Source organism: Choloepus didactylus, chromosome 1, assembly GCF_015220235.1.
Source record: "Choloepus didactylus isolate mChoDid1 chromosome 1, mChoDid1.pri, whole genome shotgun sequence".
Lineage (NCBI taxonomy): Eukaryota > Metazoa > Chordata > Mammalia > Pilosa > Megalonychidae > Choloepus > Choloepus didactylus.
This window is the reverse complement of record NC_051307.1, coordinates 207,794,626-207,812,455: the sequence shown is the minus strand read 5'-3', so window position 1 is coordinate 207,812,455 and position 17,830 is coordinate 207,794,626. Positions and strand designations below refer to the sequence as shown.

The following is a 17,830-nucleotide window of genomic DNA, read 5'->3' as shown; positions in this document are numbered from 1 at the left end:
TGATTATCGGTGAAAATGGGGTTGAAGTGAAGAAACTTTTGAGTAGGGAGATGAAGTGCAACTTTTGAGTAGGGAGATGAAGTGCAGCATCGCAGGGAGTGCAAGGACTGGGTGTTTCCAGGCGTCACGTGCTGTACTTGGTGAAAGGCCTCTCCCAAGACCTCGGCTTCCACACGGCTCATTACATGTACACACAATGAGGAGGCTCAGTCACAAGTGGTGAGGAAGGAAAGCCAGAAACAAGTACAGCAGGAGGCTCAATTCGTAAGTCAGCTCCCTTGGTGCCTCACAGCAAACCACATTATCTTGGTTTCTTGGCAGTTTGTAGTTCTCAAAACTGTTCCTTGAGGAAAAGCCAGGCATGTAGTTTCTGACCCCCTCTGTGGAATGATAATGAGAAATCGGCTCCAACCAGGTCACGCTGATTTGTGCTAGATGCTCCCCTTAAATCTCAGCTAGCTGTTAAACAAGGTCAATCCAACAAGAGTTTGCAGCAAATACCCAAGAAAGCTGTTAGACTTAAGGCAAATCTTTTAAGCATTACCTATTGAAGAACATCTCTCTAAAAATAAGAAGCATCTACACAAGAAAAATACCTGCTGCTTTGTGCAGTGGATGTGTTTAATGGAGAAGAGACTGCTCCTGAATTAACAGCATGACCCAAACAAATTGCGAGGAAAGCACAGATGGCTCAGGCAGGAGGAAGCAAAGCTGAACACAGTTCCTTCCACGGTGTTTCAGCTTTCTACCCAAGCCAGTTTACCTCGTCCCCTAGGATCACACACTTCTTCAGGCTGCAGAACAGGCAAGGGTCAAAGCAGATCACAGCACCTTCCAGGGACATGCCTTCAGCTCCAAAAGTGTTCCTGGCAACTAAACATCTGCGAACTCTGGAGCTGTAGACAGCCTTTGCCTGCTGTATTATGCTACCAGGGCCCTCAGAGGGAAAAATGTAGGGTCTGGGCCTGGCATCTGAATGATCCTACCCAAGTTCAGTGATGGCAGCTGAGGCACACACCCCGAGTCCTGGCGTGCAGACCTAGACCCAAGGGACAGGCGCAGAGTGAAATCATGTGACATTAAAGCCCTCGGTGATTTCTCATAGCTCATTTTAATCAAGTTTGGCAAAAGCAACAGCCTTAATCCCTCAGAAATAATTAAAGTTAGACGGAATGCCACAAAGCTGCCTTCCCACATTGATGGGGTAATCTGCATATGAAAGCCCATTGTTTTGGCTGCCAGAGCTTTTTTTAAAAAAATTATTATTATTAACTACTTTATTTGATTGAAGCACCAGGAAGGAAAAGCAGAAACTCATATAGGCCCACGCGCAGCTCACTATAATCAAGCCCACAGTCCAACCAAATCGGAAGTGCGCAGGCGAGTGTATTCTACATGAGGTTGCCTCTCAATACCAGAGACTGGCCATGGCAACATCTAACAGAAACTGAACTATCAGCTTAAACTCACAAGAAATTGCCAAAATTTGACCATTTTTTGAGTTACAAAAATAGCAGTTTAATGTGGTTCCTCCTAATAGCTTTTTATTCTGAGAAAAAGTCACCCTAGGTTCATTTCCTCCTATATGAAATATGAGACTCAAGGGCTTGATTCCCTCTCCCGCCGAGTCTGGGATGACCAAATGAAAGGAGAGGGTATATGAGGCTTTGCAACTGGAGCGTGAGGGGATGGCACGATTTCTTTCCTGTATCTTGATCATATTCACAATGTTCAAGGCAGTTATAAATAGAATGGCCAAGAGGCTGCATCGGAAAGCAACTCAATAGGGCAGGTGGGGCCCTTTGCCAGTTCCACTTTTTTCTACATCTTCCTATCAGAGGCACCTGCCATAAAAATAGCATGGATTTTAGTATAAGACAGGGTTTCTCAGATATTAGATACTGTCCACTAAAACCCAGGGCCTTGTAACTATCCTCACAAACGGAATTATTTTAACAAGTCTCTGAGCTACATATTCTGGGCAATTTTATCACATTTTACTCAGAGAGTGTTCTATTTACCAAGAGCCAAGGAAATACATGTGAATCAAAGTGCTGACCTGTTTCTCTGCCACACTCTACAGTAAAATTCTCATTATCATTTACTAACTAAGCACATTCTAGCTTAGTGGTTTGGGCAAGTTTCCATTAGAAAGGTGGAAAGGTGGATGACAATGTTTGCACATGGGAACCCAATACAGAAGTGCCCGTCTTCCTGGGAAGATATGGACTTGAAAAGGGCTTCCTAGTAAAACCAAAGTTTACCTTTATTTGCTCTATCTTTCTATATGTTAACCATTTTGGATAAAACACTTCCTAAGAAAACAATATTAATCATTATTCCTTAGGTAAATAATCAATCACTCACATTTGCTGAGATGACTTCAAGCTGTTACCCCATTTAATCCTCCCAGAGCCCTTATGTGATAGGGGTTTGGGGGCACTACTAAATCCTGTCCTGTGAATGGGAAGGGGCAGCTCACAGAGCTGCTCAAAGTACCAGGACTCAGTTATGTTAACTTTGTGCTTAACTGTTGGGTATTTCTGACTCTGAAAGTACCCACCTCCCTCTCTCCAAAATAGATCAGAATTTCAGTTCACCCCAAAGACTCAAAATTCATGCTGAACATTGACTCTAATGGGATAAATGTATATTGGTATAACTTGTACCAAAATCCTAGACTCCCTAGGCTGCTGGGCTCTGCGTTCACCAGGCTATTTTTATCTAAAATATCAGGCTGTCAGCAACCATTTTTTTTTTGGCTGTCAGTTTGCCTACCTCTAGCTCTTCTTGTTATCCTTAGGTCTCCATTTTAAACTATAGTGGAATGAGAAATCCAATATTCCTTTATCCTCTCACTCACTTATTTAATCAGTGGATATCTGAACACCTTGATAAGAGATGCAGCCATGATAAAATGCAGAGCATGAGTGCCCATGGAGTGGACTTTCAGGTTAGAGTGCAGATGGACAACGGAGAAACAAATGAAGACCCTGACAACAGGTATACATGGGGAAAACAGGTACACATGGGCCCCTTAGTAATTAACAGGGAGTTTGCCATTACCCTAAGAGCAACCAAGAGTCAGTGAAGGAATGTTAGCAGCACAGTCCCACAAGCAGCTCTGTGCTTCACCAGGGCCCTTGGCCTTCAGCCCAGGGATATACCATTGGAGGCCAGGACTCCAGAGAGCTCCACATGGAGACCAATGCAGAGATGCATGGGGGAAATGATGGTGATGGAACTGAGGAGGGAAAAGTAGTTGTGGGGATGATTGGAGACTACTGAAAAGGAAGAATCAGTGGAACCTGGAGATTGAGGAAAGGAGCCATGATGGTTTGCAGGTTTATTGTTTGGGCATCTGGTGGCACTACTCTATAGGATGAGGGACACTGAAAGTGAAACATGTCTCAGGATAGTTCTTCTTGCCTCCCCCCACCCAACTTCTTTCCTTCATTGTTGGTTAATCACCAAATTGGTTAAAATTGGGTAACAAATAAGAGTAAAAAGCTCTGAGTGAAAATCCAAAGGATCCACTATAGAGTAAATAGCTTTGCTCCTCCACCGTAGCCTAAATGGGTAACTGAGGTGTGAACATTTATGATAAGGGATATCAGTACATCTGGGAACACAACTACTCCCTGGGTGGGGTCTTGGGGTCTGGCTGATTCCATCAATGCTACCCCAAAACTCCACCAAACTTTAGACATCAAGATGGGGAATCAGGCAAGAAGTCTTGGGAAGTGGACAGTCTCTGCATTTGATGGGATGTGGGATCCAGTCAGCTATCACAGGACAAATCAAGACATTGTCACTGAAAGCATGGGAGTCAGAGAACAAAGTTTACAAAGGGGAGACTCCACAGGATCTCCTGGCTGGGGAGGAGATGGCAGTGGGCACAGACACCATCACAGGACAGCTTTTTGCTCGACTCGTTTCCCCATTAGCTGAGTTCTGGAATTAAGGAGGATCGGACACACACACACACAGGCACACAAGGCTTCAGCAGACCTGTCAATGTATAGTCATGGGAAAGTCCAAGATAAAGAACTCAATGGATTCCCACATAAAGAGAACTGATGAACAAACTTTTGGATTATCCTTCAATTTATATTTCATACAAACAAGTGGCTGTGTCCTTTCTACTAAAGTGGACACCCCAGCTCTGAAAGGATACCTTATTGCGTAACACTACCTGTATATTATATTCAATAGTACTCTTCTAAAACATAAATCTGAATTAAGCTTTACTCTATAGTGTAAGACTTAGAAGAATGAAGTGGTATTGAACCATGTCAGAACGATAACTCTATGTGCTTAGGGAGTAAGGATAATAGAAGGATAGTATTTGGAATTTTAAGATGGGTATTAATGAAGTAGTTCTGTACTTATTGGTTGTTTGCCCCTGGGCAAGTCAAGTAAGCTCTTTCAGCATCTCCATCTATTCATTCATCTGTCCACTCAGCTGATCATATATATCACGGCCAGGTCTATAGAGGTATAAACTGGGGATAAGAATTATAACAATCACAAGAACAAATGAGAAGTACTTTCTAAGTTGTAAAGTTCTGTATTAATTATTGATAATATTATTGTTTTTATATCCAGCTCTATTTACAACATACATCCATGTCTTCTTGCCTTCAGGTTAACCACAGATAAACAAAGAAATCAGAAATCAGTTAATTGACAAGTCTATTCAAGGTAGAGGAGCAGTCCAAGGTAGAAATTTAGCCCAAACTCTCTTATTTGCTAAAAGAGTTAAAATGAGAAGAGTAAAGGAATATTACCCAGTCTACTCATACTCTCAACTACAATTTCTACATACCTCTTCCAGAAAGCAGAGTCTATCTTGAGTCTTGTATAAATTCTTTATTTAATGACAGACTTCTCCTCCTAGTCTTGTCCACAGTATAGATCAGGGATAGGCAAACTATGGCCCCAGGGCCATATCTGACCTGCTGTCTATTTTTGTAAATTAAGTTTGATTGGAGCACGGTCATGCCCACTTATTTACATATTGCCTATGGCTACCTCAACAGCAAAGGCAAAGTAGAATAGTTATAGCAGAGACCATATGGCCAGCAAAGCCTAAAATATTTACTATCTGGGACTTGCCAAAATAAATTTTGCTGACCCCTCATCTAGACCCAATAGGAATTCAGAATTAATACACTACACTGAAGTGGAGAGTAACAAAAGATTTTTTGGACTACGTTAATAGTTTTAACCCAAACTAAGTATTGGTTCATATTAGTTAATCTAGATAGTTTCCCAATAGTAGTTTGGTTATTTTAAAACAAATGAATTTGATCAAATAAATATAACATAAAGAAGGAAGTAATTGAGCCTAGTTTCTGGAACACATCTCCCATAGGAACAGTCCCTATGTCACCATTTTGGTAACAACCTTGAGCTCTACGAACTACTACAAAAGGAATTAGTAAATAATTTGCATCATGTGTCATTTAAATCCACATAACAAAGCAGCTTTCTACTTCATTTAAGTCAAAAGAGAGCCTGGATTTCAAATGTGGCTATACTGCTTTCCATTGAAAAGCAAAGGAATCTTAGCAGAAAGGGCCCACAATCATTGGAAAGCAATTGGCTTAGTATTCAGACACCTACAGAAATAGTTTTTAAAAAACTCTTGTATTAAGTTCAAGAATAGGGAGCTATTTTTTTAAGATGTTATTTTTTATTGCAAAAGTATACTGGGCTAAAGATTTAAAAATGGAGAAATATATCAAATATAACTCCTGAATCCTCACCTCCATGAGACTACCTTAACAGTTCGGTATGTGTTCTAGAAGATGTTTTGTCTTCCCTCTTTCCCTCCCTCTCTCCCTCCCATCCATCCATTCATCCATCTATCTGTAAGCAAAACAGAAACCATGAAACATACTATTCTGCAACTTACTTTTTTTTAAAACTAACTATACATCATCGTTACTCTTTCATGGCAATATATATATATAGAACTACTGTATTTTTGCTAAGAGCTGTATTGTGTTAAATTATATTGGATCTAGAACAACTCACTCACTTTTATATTGTTTCCAATTTTTCTCTATGTATTTTTTTATGTACTCATGATATTTAAAAACCAATGCAATTCTTATTATCTTTTATTACTTTTGAGTTGATTAACAGTGGGTTAGAGCTTGTTCTCTCTGCAAACTTTGTCTCCCTCAGCACTTGAGCAAGCAACATTTTCCGCTCCGGAGAAAGCTACTCTCTGCTTAGGGACCATCACATACTCCTCACCTCTGTATCACTGGCAGACTATACACTGGAAGTCCCCAAGGCTGTGGGATATAGGAGGTTCTAGAATCTGAGGTTCCTCCTTTGACAAAGCCCAGGCTGGAAGAAAACAGTACTGGGGAAAATCCAGCAACTCTAATGTATAGTTCGGTTAGTTCATGAGTTTCAGTGTCCCTGAACCCACAGGAAAAGACCAAAACTGCTAAGCAAGATGAGAGTTAAGATCAGTTGATTTTGCAGCAAATATTTGCAAATGAATCTTAAACAGAGCCATGAAATTCACTGGATTTCAGAACATCTTCATTATAAAACCAGAGAAAAACCATATCACTCTCCTTCCTCGTTTCTTCCTCTCTACTCCAGCCATAGAGACCACAAAAAGGTTCATTTTAAGGTCTGATGGTTCAGTAGGTCTGAAGTAGATTAGGATGAGAGTTTACTCATTTGAGTTCTATATTTGAACTCCAGCCTCACCCAATTTGTCATGGTTTCTTTTTCCTTAAAGAAAAAATGTAAGTTGATTTGGTACATAAAAGAGCAAAGCAAAACTCTGTCCAGACAGTAACCCATACCTTTGAAAGGCAAAAACAAAAATTTAATAGAACCTAGAGACTACTTGATCAGGGATGGTGTGCAATGGGCTATTTTAAGAAAAATCACAGGAAATACGTGAACCAGGACAGCTCAGTTTGACTGAGTCAACATATTCACCCTAAATTTTCTCCTGTTTTAAGACTAGTTGAGATCCCTCACTCTCCATTCAAATGCTGCTGTTTTTAAAAAATGAACTTTATCAAACAGTGCTATGATCAAAATGAAAGTTCTGAGTTTTCAGGGGGTCACCTGAGTATTGTGGAACCAGACTTGGCTTTCAGTGGATTGAAAGTAAATGACATAATGATCCCAGTTGCCACCTTCTAGGAGCCCTCTCAGGCCCTTTCATTTCCTGGAGGTCATAATGGCCACCAGGGAAATGGATGCAAGGTGAAAATGTGTCAATAGGAAAGAGTCTCAGATATTTAACAGTCATAAGACCCTGTCAAGATACAAGCAACTATTCTGATCAAAGAATGTAACATGCCAAAGGATTTGGCACACTCCAGCAGAATGATTTAACTCAGAGGACGAAAGCCTAGTGTCAATGATAGTACTGCCAGTTCTCTACAGGTTTATACAGAAGGTCATACCCCATCCCCATTACATGAGGAATATGAGAAAATGGGCTCACGGTTCCAATTCTGGGGATTTGGGCTGAACTAGAGAGACAGGTGAGGATTACCAATCCTGGAATCTAATGATTTCACCCAGAATCTAATTCAAATTGTTCTGATTATGTTAAAATGTGATGAAACTCCTACAAATCAACAACAAAAGATAAACAACCCAATTAAAAATGGGCAAAGGACTTGAATAGCCTTTATTCAAAAAAGATACACAAATGACCAATAAGCACATGAGAAGATACTTAACATGATTAGCCATTTAGGAAAATGAAAACCAAAACCACAATGAGATACCACTTCACACCCACTAAGATGACTATTATTTAAAAACAATAACAACAACAAACAGAAAATAACCAATGTTGGAGAGTCTCTGCAGACATTGGAACCCTTGTGCATTGCTAGCAGGAATGTAAAAACGGTGCAGCCACTGTGGAAAACAGTTTTGCAGTTCCTCAAAAAGCCAAACACAGAATTAACACACATCTCAGCAATTCCACTCCTAAGTATATATATCTAAGAGAATAGAAGATAGGGGCTCAAACAGATACATGAACATCAACGTTCACAGCAGCATTACTCACAGTAGCCAAAAGGCAGAAACAACCCAGTGTCCATCAACTGATGAATGGATAAACAAAACGTGGTATATACATACAATGGAATATTATTCAGCCAATAAAAAGGAATGAAATTCTTTCTGATCCATGCTACAACATGGATGAATCTTGAAGATACTATGCTAAGTGAAACAAGCCAGTCAAAAGAGGACAAATGGTATGATTCCACTTACACGAAATATCTAGAATAAGCAAATGCATAGAGACAGAAAACAGCATAGAGGTTCCAGAGGCTGGGGAAAAGGAGTAAATGGGAAGTTAACTCTTAACGGGTACTGAGTTTCTGTTTTGGGTGATAAAGTGCTTTAGTAATGGATGGTGGTGACAATAGAACATTGTAAATGATACTAATGCCATTGAACTGTACATTTAAAAATGGTTAAAGTAGCAAATTTTATGGTATATATGTTATCAGAATTGTTTTTAAAGTAAAGAGTTTCATGCTATTTGTTTTCAATGTTTTACAGATCTTCTATTTAAATGAAAAAAAAAAAATCACCAGAATCCTCGCCCAGGTGGCTCATTCATCCATTTATGCATTAATTCATTTATTTGTTCATGTTTCTACTGGGCAACCTCCTCGTACAAAACTGGCCTGGTTGTTAGAGTCTTTTCCTTCTGCATAACAGTGGCCGAGCTCCTAGCCTTAGGTGTAGACACCTAAACGAGGCTGCTGGCTGGGCTGCTACACCCTGTGGATCCAGAATGGGCCCTGATCTAGCAGGACCAATCTGAGTCCACAAGTACCAGTTTGTATATATTATGCCCCCAGAAAAAGCCATATTCTTTGATTCAATCTTGTGGGGGCAGACGTATTAGTGTTGATTAAGTTAGAACCTTTGGATTAGGTTGTTTTCATGGAAATGTGACCCATCCAACTGTGAGTGACACCTTTGGTTAGGGTGTGACCTCTGATTTAATGTTTCCTTGGAGGTGTGGCCCCTCCCATTCAGCATGGGCCTTGGTTAGTTCACTGGAGTCTTACAAAGGGCTCACAAATAGGAGGAACTCAGAGCTGCAACTTACAGAGACATTTGAAGGTGGCCATTGAAAGCAGTGTTTTGCTGATGCTTTGGAGGTACCAGCCCAGAGTCTGTCCTGAGAAGCTGACACAGAGACATTTTGGAGGATGCCATTTTGAAACCAGAACTCCGGAGCAGATGCCAGCTAACAGAGGTTTCCAGACACCATTGGCCATCCTCCAGTGAAGGCACCCTATTGTTGATGCCTTACCTTGGAAACTTTATGGCCTTAAGACTGTAACTGTGTAACCAAATAAACCCCCTTTGTAAAAGCCAATCCATTTCTGGTATTTTGCATGATGGCAGCACTAACAAACTGGAACACTAGGTAACACAAATAGGGGAGACAGCTGGAGAGAGGGCTGATTCCTCACATTAGGTTTTGAGGTCCTGTATGCAGACTTTTCCACCAAAGGAATAGGAAGTTATGTTTCTTATGAGTTTGTCATATGCCAGTAAGTGAGCCCTGAATGTACAGGAACTAAACCAATTTGATGATAAAAATGAAAATTTGTTCACATTAGCCAATTAAGTTCACTTTTTTGTCAAAATATCCTAAGATACCAAAGAAAAATAAATGCTGTGTCTTCAGAGATTTTCTCCAAATAAGAAGACCCACAGAGCAAAAACACATAAACTTCTTGCCCTTAGAAACTGAACTACAACCATTACAATTTTTAAAATTAAAGCACCCTAACAAGCATTTGACTATTCATATTAATTTGATAAAGCTCCATTTTAAGTGTTCCTCATATACTTAGAATTAATTTTAATTAAACTTTTTAATTTTTATATAAATTCATATGCAGTTGTGAGAAATGACGCAGAGACACTTCTACCTCTACCGTGTACACTTCCATGATGCAAAACTATTGTACAATGTTACAACCAGGTTATGGATCTTTTTTCCTAGTAAAACAGCTCTTTATTATATAGATTCAAATACAAAGCAGATCAGTCATGAGCCCCAAAATTTAATGATCACATTCAACAAAGAAAGCCTTTTCACACTGTCTTTCAATACTCTAAATACTAAAGTTCTTCCTTTGAATTTCCTTTACAAAGCCTTATCCAAAGAGTTTAAGCACCAGTAAGAAAGACTGTTGCTAGCAGTTTTATTTCATCACTGTCATCATCCTCATAAACAAGAAACATGTAGTTCCTTCCACTCATGTGCATGGCATTATAAAATGGGCACTTTGCTCTGCCCTGTGATAGAAAGTTACACAAAGTTGAGGCCATTAAAAAGAGCTTAATATCAACTGCTATGAGAATTAAATATGAGTGTTTATGGAATCTATGAAGAGATTGAGAAGCAATACACAAATTCAAACATCATAGTAAATGTTTTACTTGGGAAGTGGGGAGAGGGGAACTTTTCTATGTGCTATCCCTCACAAGAATTTTTCATGTTGCCCATTTATAACCCTACTGGCTTCTCCCCAATTCCTGCCCTGCCCCTGACCACTGGCAACCACCATCCTGTTCTCCATTTTTATAAGTTTATCATTTCAAGAATGGTATGTGAATAGAATTACGTAGTGTGCGTTCTTTAGGAATAGGCTTTTTCCGTGCAGCATAATTTCCTAAAGATTCACCCCAAGTTATTGGGTGTATCAATAGTTTGTTCCTTTTAATTGCTGAGTAGTATTCCACAGTATGACAGTACCATAGTTTATGTAACCCACTGAAGGACATCTGGGTTGTTTCCAATTTGGGGCTATTATGAATAGAGCTGCTATGAACATTGGCACACAGGTTTTTATGTGAACATAAGTTTTCGTTTCTCTGAGATAAATGCCCAAGAGAGCAATTGCTGGGTCATATGGTAGCTGCATGTTTAATTTGATACAAAACTGCCATATTGTCTTCCAGAGGGACTGTACTATTTTAGATCCCTACCAGCAATGTGCTATGATACCTTATTGTGGTTTTAATTTGTATGTCCCTGATGGATATTGAAAATCTTTCCATGTACTTATTTGCCATCCTCTTCAGTGAAATGTCTGTTCATGTCTTCTTCCCATTTTCCAATTAGATTTTTTTTGGGGGGGAGGGGTTTGTTTCTGTGTTTTACTGTTGAGTTTTGATAGTTTTTTCTATATTCTCTAGAGACTAGTCTTTATCAGATATGTGGTTTACAAATATTTTCTTCCAATCTGTAGCTTGTCTTTATATCCTTTTAGGAGAGTATTTTACATAGAAAAAGTTTTTAAAATTTTGGTGAGATCCATTTTATCAATTTTTCCTTTTATGGATTATCTTTTTGGTGTTAAGTCTAAGAACTCCTTGCGTAGATCAAACTCATGAAAATTTTCTCATTTTTTTTTTCAAAAGTGTCACAGAGTCACATTTTACATGTATGTCCATGGTCCATTTTGAGTTCATTTTTGAATTAGGTCTGAAGTTTAGGTTGAGATGGAATTTTGTTTGTTTGCTTGGCCTATGGATATCCAATTGCCCCAGCACCATTTGTTGAAAAAGATTTGCTTTCTCCATTGAATTGCTTTTGCACCTTTTCCAAAAATCAGTTGGGCATATTTGTGTAATTTCTGGGTTTTATTTTCAATTGCATTGTCTATGTTTCTGTCCCCCTGTGCTGGTTTGAATGTATTGTGTCCCCCAAATGCCATTATCTTTGTGGTCTTGTGGGACAGACGTTTTGGTGCTGGTTAGATTTGCTTGGAATGTGCCCCACCCAGCTGTGGGTGGTGACTTTGGTGGGATACTCCCATGGAGGTGTGACTCCACCCATTCAGGGTGGGCCTTGATCAGTGGAGCCATATAAAACATGCTGACTCAAAGAGACTGAACAGAGTGCAGCTGTGAGTGATGTTTTGAAGAGAAGCAAGCTTGCTAGAGAGGAACGTCCTGGGAGAACGCCATTTTGAAACCAGAACTTTGGAGCAGACGCCAGCCACGTGCCTTCCCAGCTAACAGAGCTTTTCTGGACCAACTTTGGAGCAGATGCCAGCCACGTGCCTTCCCAGCTAACAGAGGTTTTCTGGACGCCATTGGCCATCCTCCAGTGAAGGTACCCGATTGCTGATGTGTTACCTTGGACGTTTTGTGGCCTTAAGACTGTAACTGTGTAGTGAAATAAACCCCCGTTTTATAAAAGCCTATCCATCTCTGGTGTTTTGCATTCTGCAGCATTAGCAAACTAGAACACCCCCCTAACCCCCTCAAAATCAGTGTCTTGATTACTGAAGCTATACAGCAAGCCTTAACATTGGGTAGAGTGATTTCTTCTATTTTTTCTTCTTTTTCAAGATTATTTTACTATTGTAAGGTCTCTTGCTTTCCATATAAATTTTAGAATAAATTTTTCTATGTCTACAAAAAATATTTTTAGGATTTTGATAGAAATTGAATAAAGCCTATAGATCAATTTGGGTAGAATTTGTATTATTACTATGATGAGTTTTGCAATCCATGAATACATTATGTCTCTTGATTTATTTAGGTCTTCTTTGTTTTTTTCATTATTTCATAATTTTCAATATACAGGTTTTGTACATTTTTTTAAAGACTATACCTAAGTATATCATTTTCTTTGGAACAACTGTAAATGATACTGTGTTTTTAATTTTGGTTTCCACATGTTCAGTATTAATATGTAGAAATACAATTGATTTGGGGGTATTGATCTTGCATATGTGAACTTCCTGGACTCACCTATTGGGCATGAGAGGTTTTTTTGGTAGATATTTGGGGTTTTTTACACAGACAATCATTTCATCCACAAATAGGGATAGTTTTAATTCTTCCTTTCCAATCTGTATGGCTTTATTTCTTTTCCTAGCCTTATTGTACTGGCTACAACTTACAGCATTATGCTGAATAAGAGTGGTGAGAGGAGACATCTTGGCTTTTTTCCAATCTTAAGAGGGAAACTTTGCAAACTTTCACTGTTAAATATTATGATACCTGTAGGGTTGTAAAGATGGCCTCTCAATTTGAGGAAGTTATCTTCTATTCCTAGTTTGCTGAGAGCTTTGTTGTTGTTGTTGTTGTTTAATCATGAATGAGTGTTGGATTTTGTTAAATGCAATTTCTGAGTCATTAATATGATTTTTCTTCTTTGGCTTGTTGATATGACAGATTACATTGATTGATTTTCAAATGTTGAACCAGACTTACTTGTATATCTGAAATAAATCCTACTCAATAGTACTATATTATTCTTTTTATACACTGTCAGATTTGAAGTGCTAAAATTTCATTGAGGAATTTTTTGTCTAATTCATGAGGAATACTGGTCTGTGGTCTTCCAATTTTGTACTGTCTCTGTCTGGTTTCTCAGGGAAATATTGGTCTCATAAAATGAGTTGGGGAGTTTTTCCTCCTCTTCTATTTTCTGGAAGAGAGTGTGCAAAATTGGTGTTAATTCTTCTTTGTAGAGATTTGGTAGAATTCTCCAGTGAAATTATCTGGGCCTGGAGATTTCTTTTTGGGGGAGCTTTTAAATTATGAATTCAATTTTTAAAATAACTATAGGACTATTCAGTTGAACTATTTCATGTGTTTGGATTTGGGTAGTTTGTGGTTTCTGAGAAATTGGTCCATTTCTTCAAAGTTGTAGAATTTATGAATGTAAAGTTATTGATAGCATCCCTTTATTATCCTTTTGATGGCTGCAGGAGCTACAGTGATATCCCGTTTCATTTCTAACAATGGTGATTTTTTTTTTCTTTTTCTTTTTGTCCACCTTATTAGAGGTTTACCAGTTTTACTGATTTTTTTGAAGAGCCAACTTTTGTTGTTCTCACTGAGTTTTTGCTAGTGTTTTCCTTTTTTTCAATTTCATCGATTTCTGTTTTCTATCATTTCCTTACTACTGCTTGCTTTTTTTTTTTAATTTTGCTGCTGCCTTTCTGGTTTCTTGAAGTAGGAACTTAGACTATTGATTTGAGATCTTTCCTCTTTTCTAATGTAGGTATTTAGTGATTCAAATTTTCCATTCAACAGCTTTGTCCCACATATATGGACTTTTCATTTTCATTTAATTCTTTTTTAAATCTACTTTAAGTCTTCTTCTTTGGCTCATGAATTATTTACTCATGTGTTTTTTAATTTCAAACTAAGATTTTTCTGGTTGTCTTTCTGTAATTGATTACTACTTTGCATTATGATCAGAAAAGATACTGCATTAGTCAGAGTACCTACTAATATATATATATGCATATGGGTTTATTATAGAAATTGACTCATGCCTCACATAACTGTGGGGATTGGCAAGTCCAAACTCTTTAGGGCAGGCAAGAAGATGGAAACTCGAATAAAGATGAAGCTGTATTCCCCAGGATGCAGGAGAAACTGACTGCTGATGAAAGGCAGAAATTCTTCTCTCTGACTTCTGAAAGTATCAGTTCTTGTTTTAAGATCATCAACTGACTGGAACAGGTAACTCCCCTTTTTGCTACGGGCATTCTCTTTGAGGATTGTTGATGCAATCAGCTACAGATGCAATCAACTCACTAAGGATATAAATCCATTTTCAAAATACCCTTACAATATCAATCAGGCCAGCATTTGCTTGACCAAACAACTGGACACCATAATCTGGCCAAGTTAATACATGAAGTTAACCATTAACAGTCACTCTGTATAGGTTTAATCATTTAAAATGTGCTGAGGTTTGTAGTATCCTCTAGGATGCGTTTTATCTTGGTAAATGTTCCACGGGTGCTTGAAGAGAATGTGTACTCTGATATTGTTGGGTAGAGTGTTCTATAAATGTCAATTAGTTCTTATTGGTTGATGATGTTGCTCAGTTTTCTGTATTTTTGCTGACTCTCTGACTAATAATCTACCAATTGCTAAATGTTGGGTTTAGAAGTCTCCAACCATAACTGTGGATTTGACTCTTTTCTCAGCTCTATCCATTTTTGCTTCATATATGCTGAGATTCTGTTTGGGCCAAACATATTCAGAATTGCTATGTCTTCCTGGTGGACTGATGCTTTTATCATTATGTAACATCCCTCTTTTTCTCTAGAAATTTTCTTTGTTCTGAAGGCAACTTTATATGATATTAATATAGCCACTCTTGATTTTTTAATTAATATTTGCATGGTATATCATTGTCTGTCCTTTTACTTGTAGCATACTTATGTCACTGTATTTAAAGCAAGCTTCTTTGCAGACAAGATAATGTTGGGTCATGGTTTGTTTTTTTGTTTGCTTTTAAACCCACTTTTTCAATCTCTATCTTTTAATTGGCATGTTTAGATAGTTACATTTAAGGTAATTAATGATGTGTTATGGTTTAAGTCTGCCAGTGTATTATTTGTTTTCTGTTTGTTCTCTTTTTCTGTCATTCCTGTTTTTCTCTTCTTTCCTTCCTGAGCATTATTGGAACATTTGTTAAGATTCCATCTTGATTTACTTATAGTGCTTTTGAGCACATTATATTATATTGTTTCCTTAATTGTTGCTCTAGGTATTATAATATACAAACATATCACAATCTACTGGTATCAGCATTTACCACTTCATGTGAAGTGTAGAAACCTTACTTACATTTCAGTCCCTTTATCCTCCACACATTTTAAATATAATTGTCTTAAGTATTTCTCAACAAATGCTAGGCATCACATAAGTTAGTGACATAATTTTTGTTTTAACTATGAAGTATGATTTAAGAATCTCCTGAGAATTAGCATACTCTATTATATTTACCCCAAATTTTACACATTCTTATGCTCTTCTTTCCTTTCTAAGTTCCAAACCTCCCTCTATTATCATTTCATTTCATTTCTTTAGAAAAATTCCTTTAGTCATTCTTTAAAAGCAGATTTGCTGGCAAAAAATTCTTCTAGCTTTCCTCTATCTGAGAATGTCGATTTCCCCTTCATTCCTTAATACGGAATTCTGAGTTGACAGTCCTTTTCTTTCAGTACTTCAAAAAATGTGCCACTTCCTTCTGGTCTCCAAGGTCTCAGATGAGAAAACTGCTGCCATTCAAATTGGTGTTCCTATAAGTAATGCATCATTTCTCTCTGGCTGCTGCTTTCAAGATTGGTTTCTTTGTCTAATTATATTTAGTTATAATCTGTTTTGGCATGAATTTACTTGGGTTTATCCTATTTGGAATTTGCACAGCCTCCTGAGTATGTATGTCTATATATTAATCAATTTTGAGCAGTTTTAAGCTATTATTTCTACTTCAAATAGCTATTCAGTCCTACTCTCTCTTTAACCTAGAAAATGACCACAGGTGACTATTCCCTCTGCACATTCATCCTCTGAACTGCAACATACTTGTTTCTTCCTGATAAAATAGAAGGTTATTATGGTGTTTCTCCCTTATAAAACTGAAGCTTGTATTTTAACTTTGGCATCATTTTTCCTTCTCGCTCTGTGTACAGCTGGAATGAATTTCTCCCAATCCTCCTTACTCACTCCATCAGAGATGCACAAACCAGTATTTCTGCTTCCTGCAGCCAAGACAGTGCCAATGTCACTCCCTGCCTCCCCAGCTCATGCCCAGCACCTCACACAAGCTCACAGCAGTCAGTTAGCCACTGTGCCCATCCTCATGAAGCTTACGTTTGAATCAGGAAGACAGGCAAGAACAGCTACCCCAACAATTATTTAACAAGTTGTAAAAAGTGCAACACGAGATGTAACAGTCAGTTTCAATTTTTTTGAAATCCCAGCTAGAGCCCTATTTCTTCAGTGGTGTCAACATACGATGTGCTTGGAGCAAGAGAATGAAAAAATATATCAATGCAATTGTTTCCAAACTAGCAGATATCTGAACTCAGTGTTAGCCATTGTGATTTTATTTGTGCCTCTAAGGAAATATTCTATCACCATGGGTCCTGAAGAAACTCAATAAAAGGATAAAACATTTGATGAGTTTCTAAAAATTTAGGGCAGAATTATTATAAAAGCTCTCTATGAGGGAGACATAGTTGTTCCCTGATCCCTGAGGCTCCTGCCCAGTGGCAGCCCCTACCTCTTTGTTTGTCCGGTCAGCTTGCACCAACGTCCCATTCAGGCAAGGTTCCACATAGTGAAGCTCCTCGTTATACTACAAAGGGAAGAAAAAGCCAAGAGGAAACATTTAATAAAGCATTCATAGAGTATTATTAATAATTTATGGATATACACACTAAAAAAGCAGCACAATCACAGGTTCAATTTATTCACGTAAGGCAACTTTCCTCATGAGTGCTTCTAGAAATTGTGTCTACATGCCAAAGGTAGCAGCATTTATTCCTTTCTTGTTTGAAGAACACATGCTGCTCTTCTAGAACACGTGCTGTTACATGGGAGGGGTCAGGGTGCACTCAGTTAACCAACCACTCCTGGGGGGGGGGGGTCTCCAAACACTGGGAGCCCTCTGCATGCGACTAGTATCACATGGTCCAGGTAGGCTATGAAGACCATCCAAGCTCCTATCTTTGGCATTGTGGGGTCAGGAACACGTGTGAATTTCACAAGAGTGAAGACGGAAGGGAAGATGGGGGGGACTTGATGTCCCCAGTCACTCTGGGAAGACTACTGTTCACGAGCAGTGACACCACCTTCCACATGCTGTTAATGCCAGGCCTTCCCATTATTTTTGATGCTGGAACACCTACAACATGACCCTTTGTTCCTGCCCAAAGCTCTCAACTAGGAAGTGGAAAATTTGAGTGTTCTAATCTTCATTTCTCTCACTAAGCTTGATTCTCTGCACTGTAGCCAG

At 38.5% G+C, this 17,830-nt stretch overlaps 1 protein-coding gene across 7 annotated transcripts in view; it reads right to left on the bottom strand.

Moving 5' to 3' along the window:
* The window catches only part of CACNA2D3 (calcium voltage-gated channel auxiliary subunit alpha2delta 3), a 1,184,653-nt gene that overhangs the window by 508,179 nt on the left and 658,644 nt on the right, over positions 1–17,830 (bottom strand). For all 7 annotated transcript variants that reach the window (XR_005210766.1, XM_037798412.1, XM_037798419.1 and 4 more), the window contains one exon: positions 17,096–17,170. Coding sequence is in view for 6 of the 7 variants with exons in the window: in XM_037798412.1 (XP_037654340.1) it covers positions 17,096–17,170 (75 nt within the window). In the remaining variant the exon portion in view is untranslated. The remainder of the gene's footprint in view (positions 1–17,095; positions 17,171–17,830) is intronic.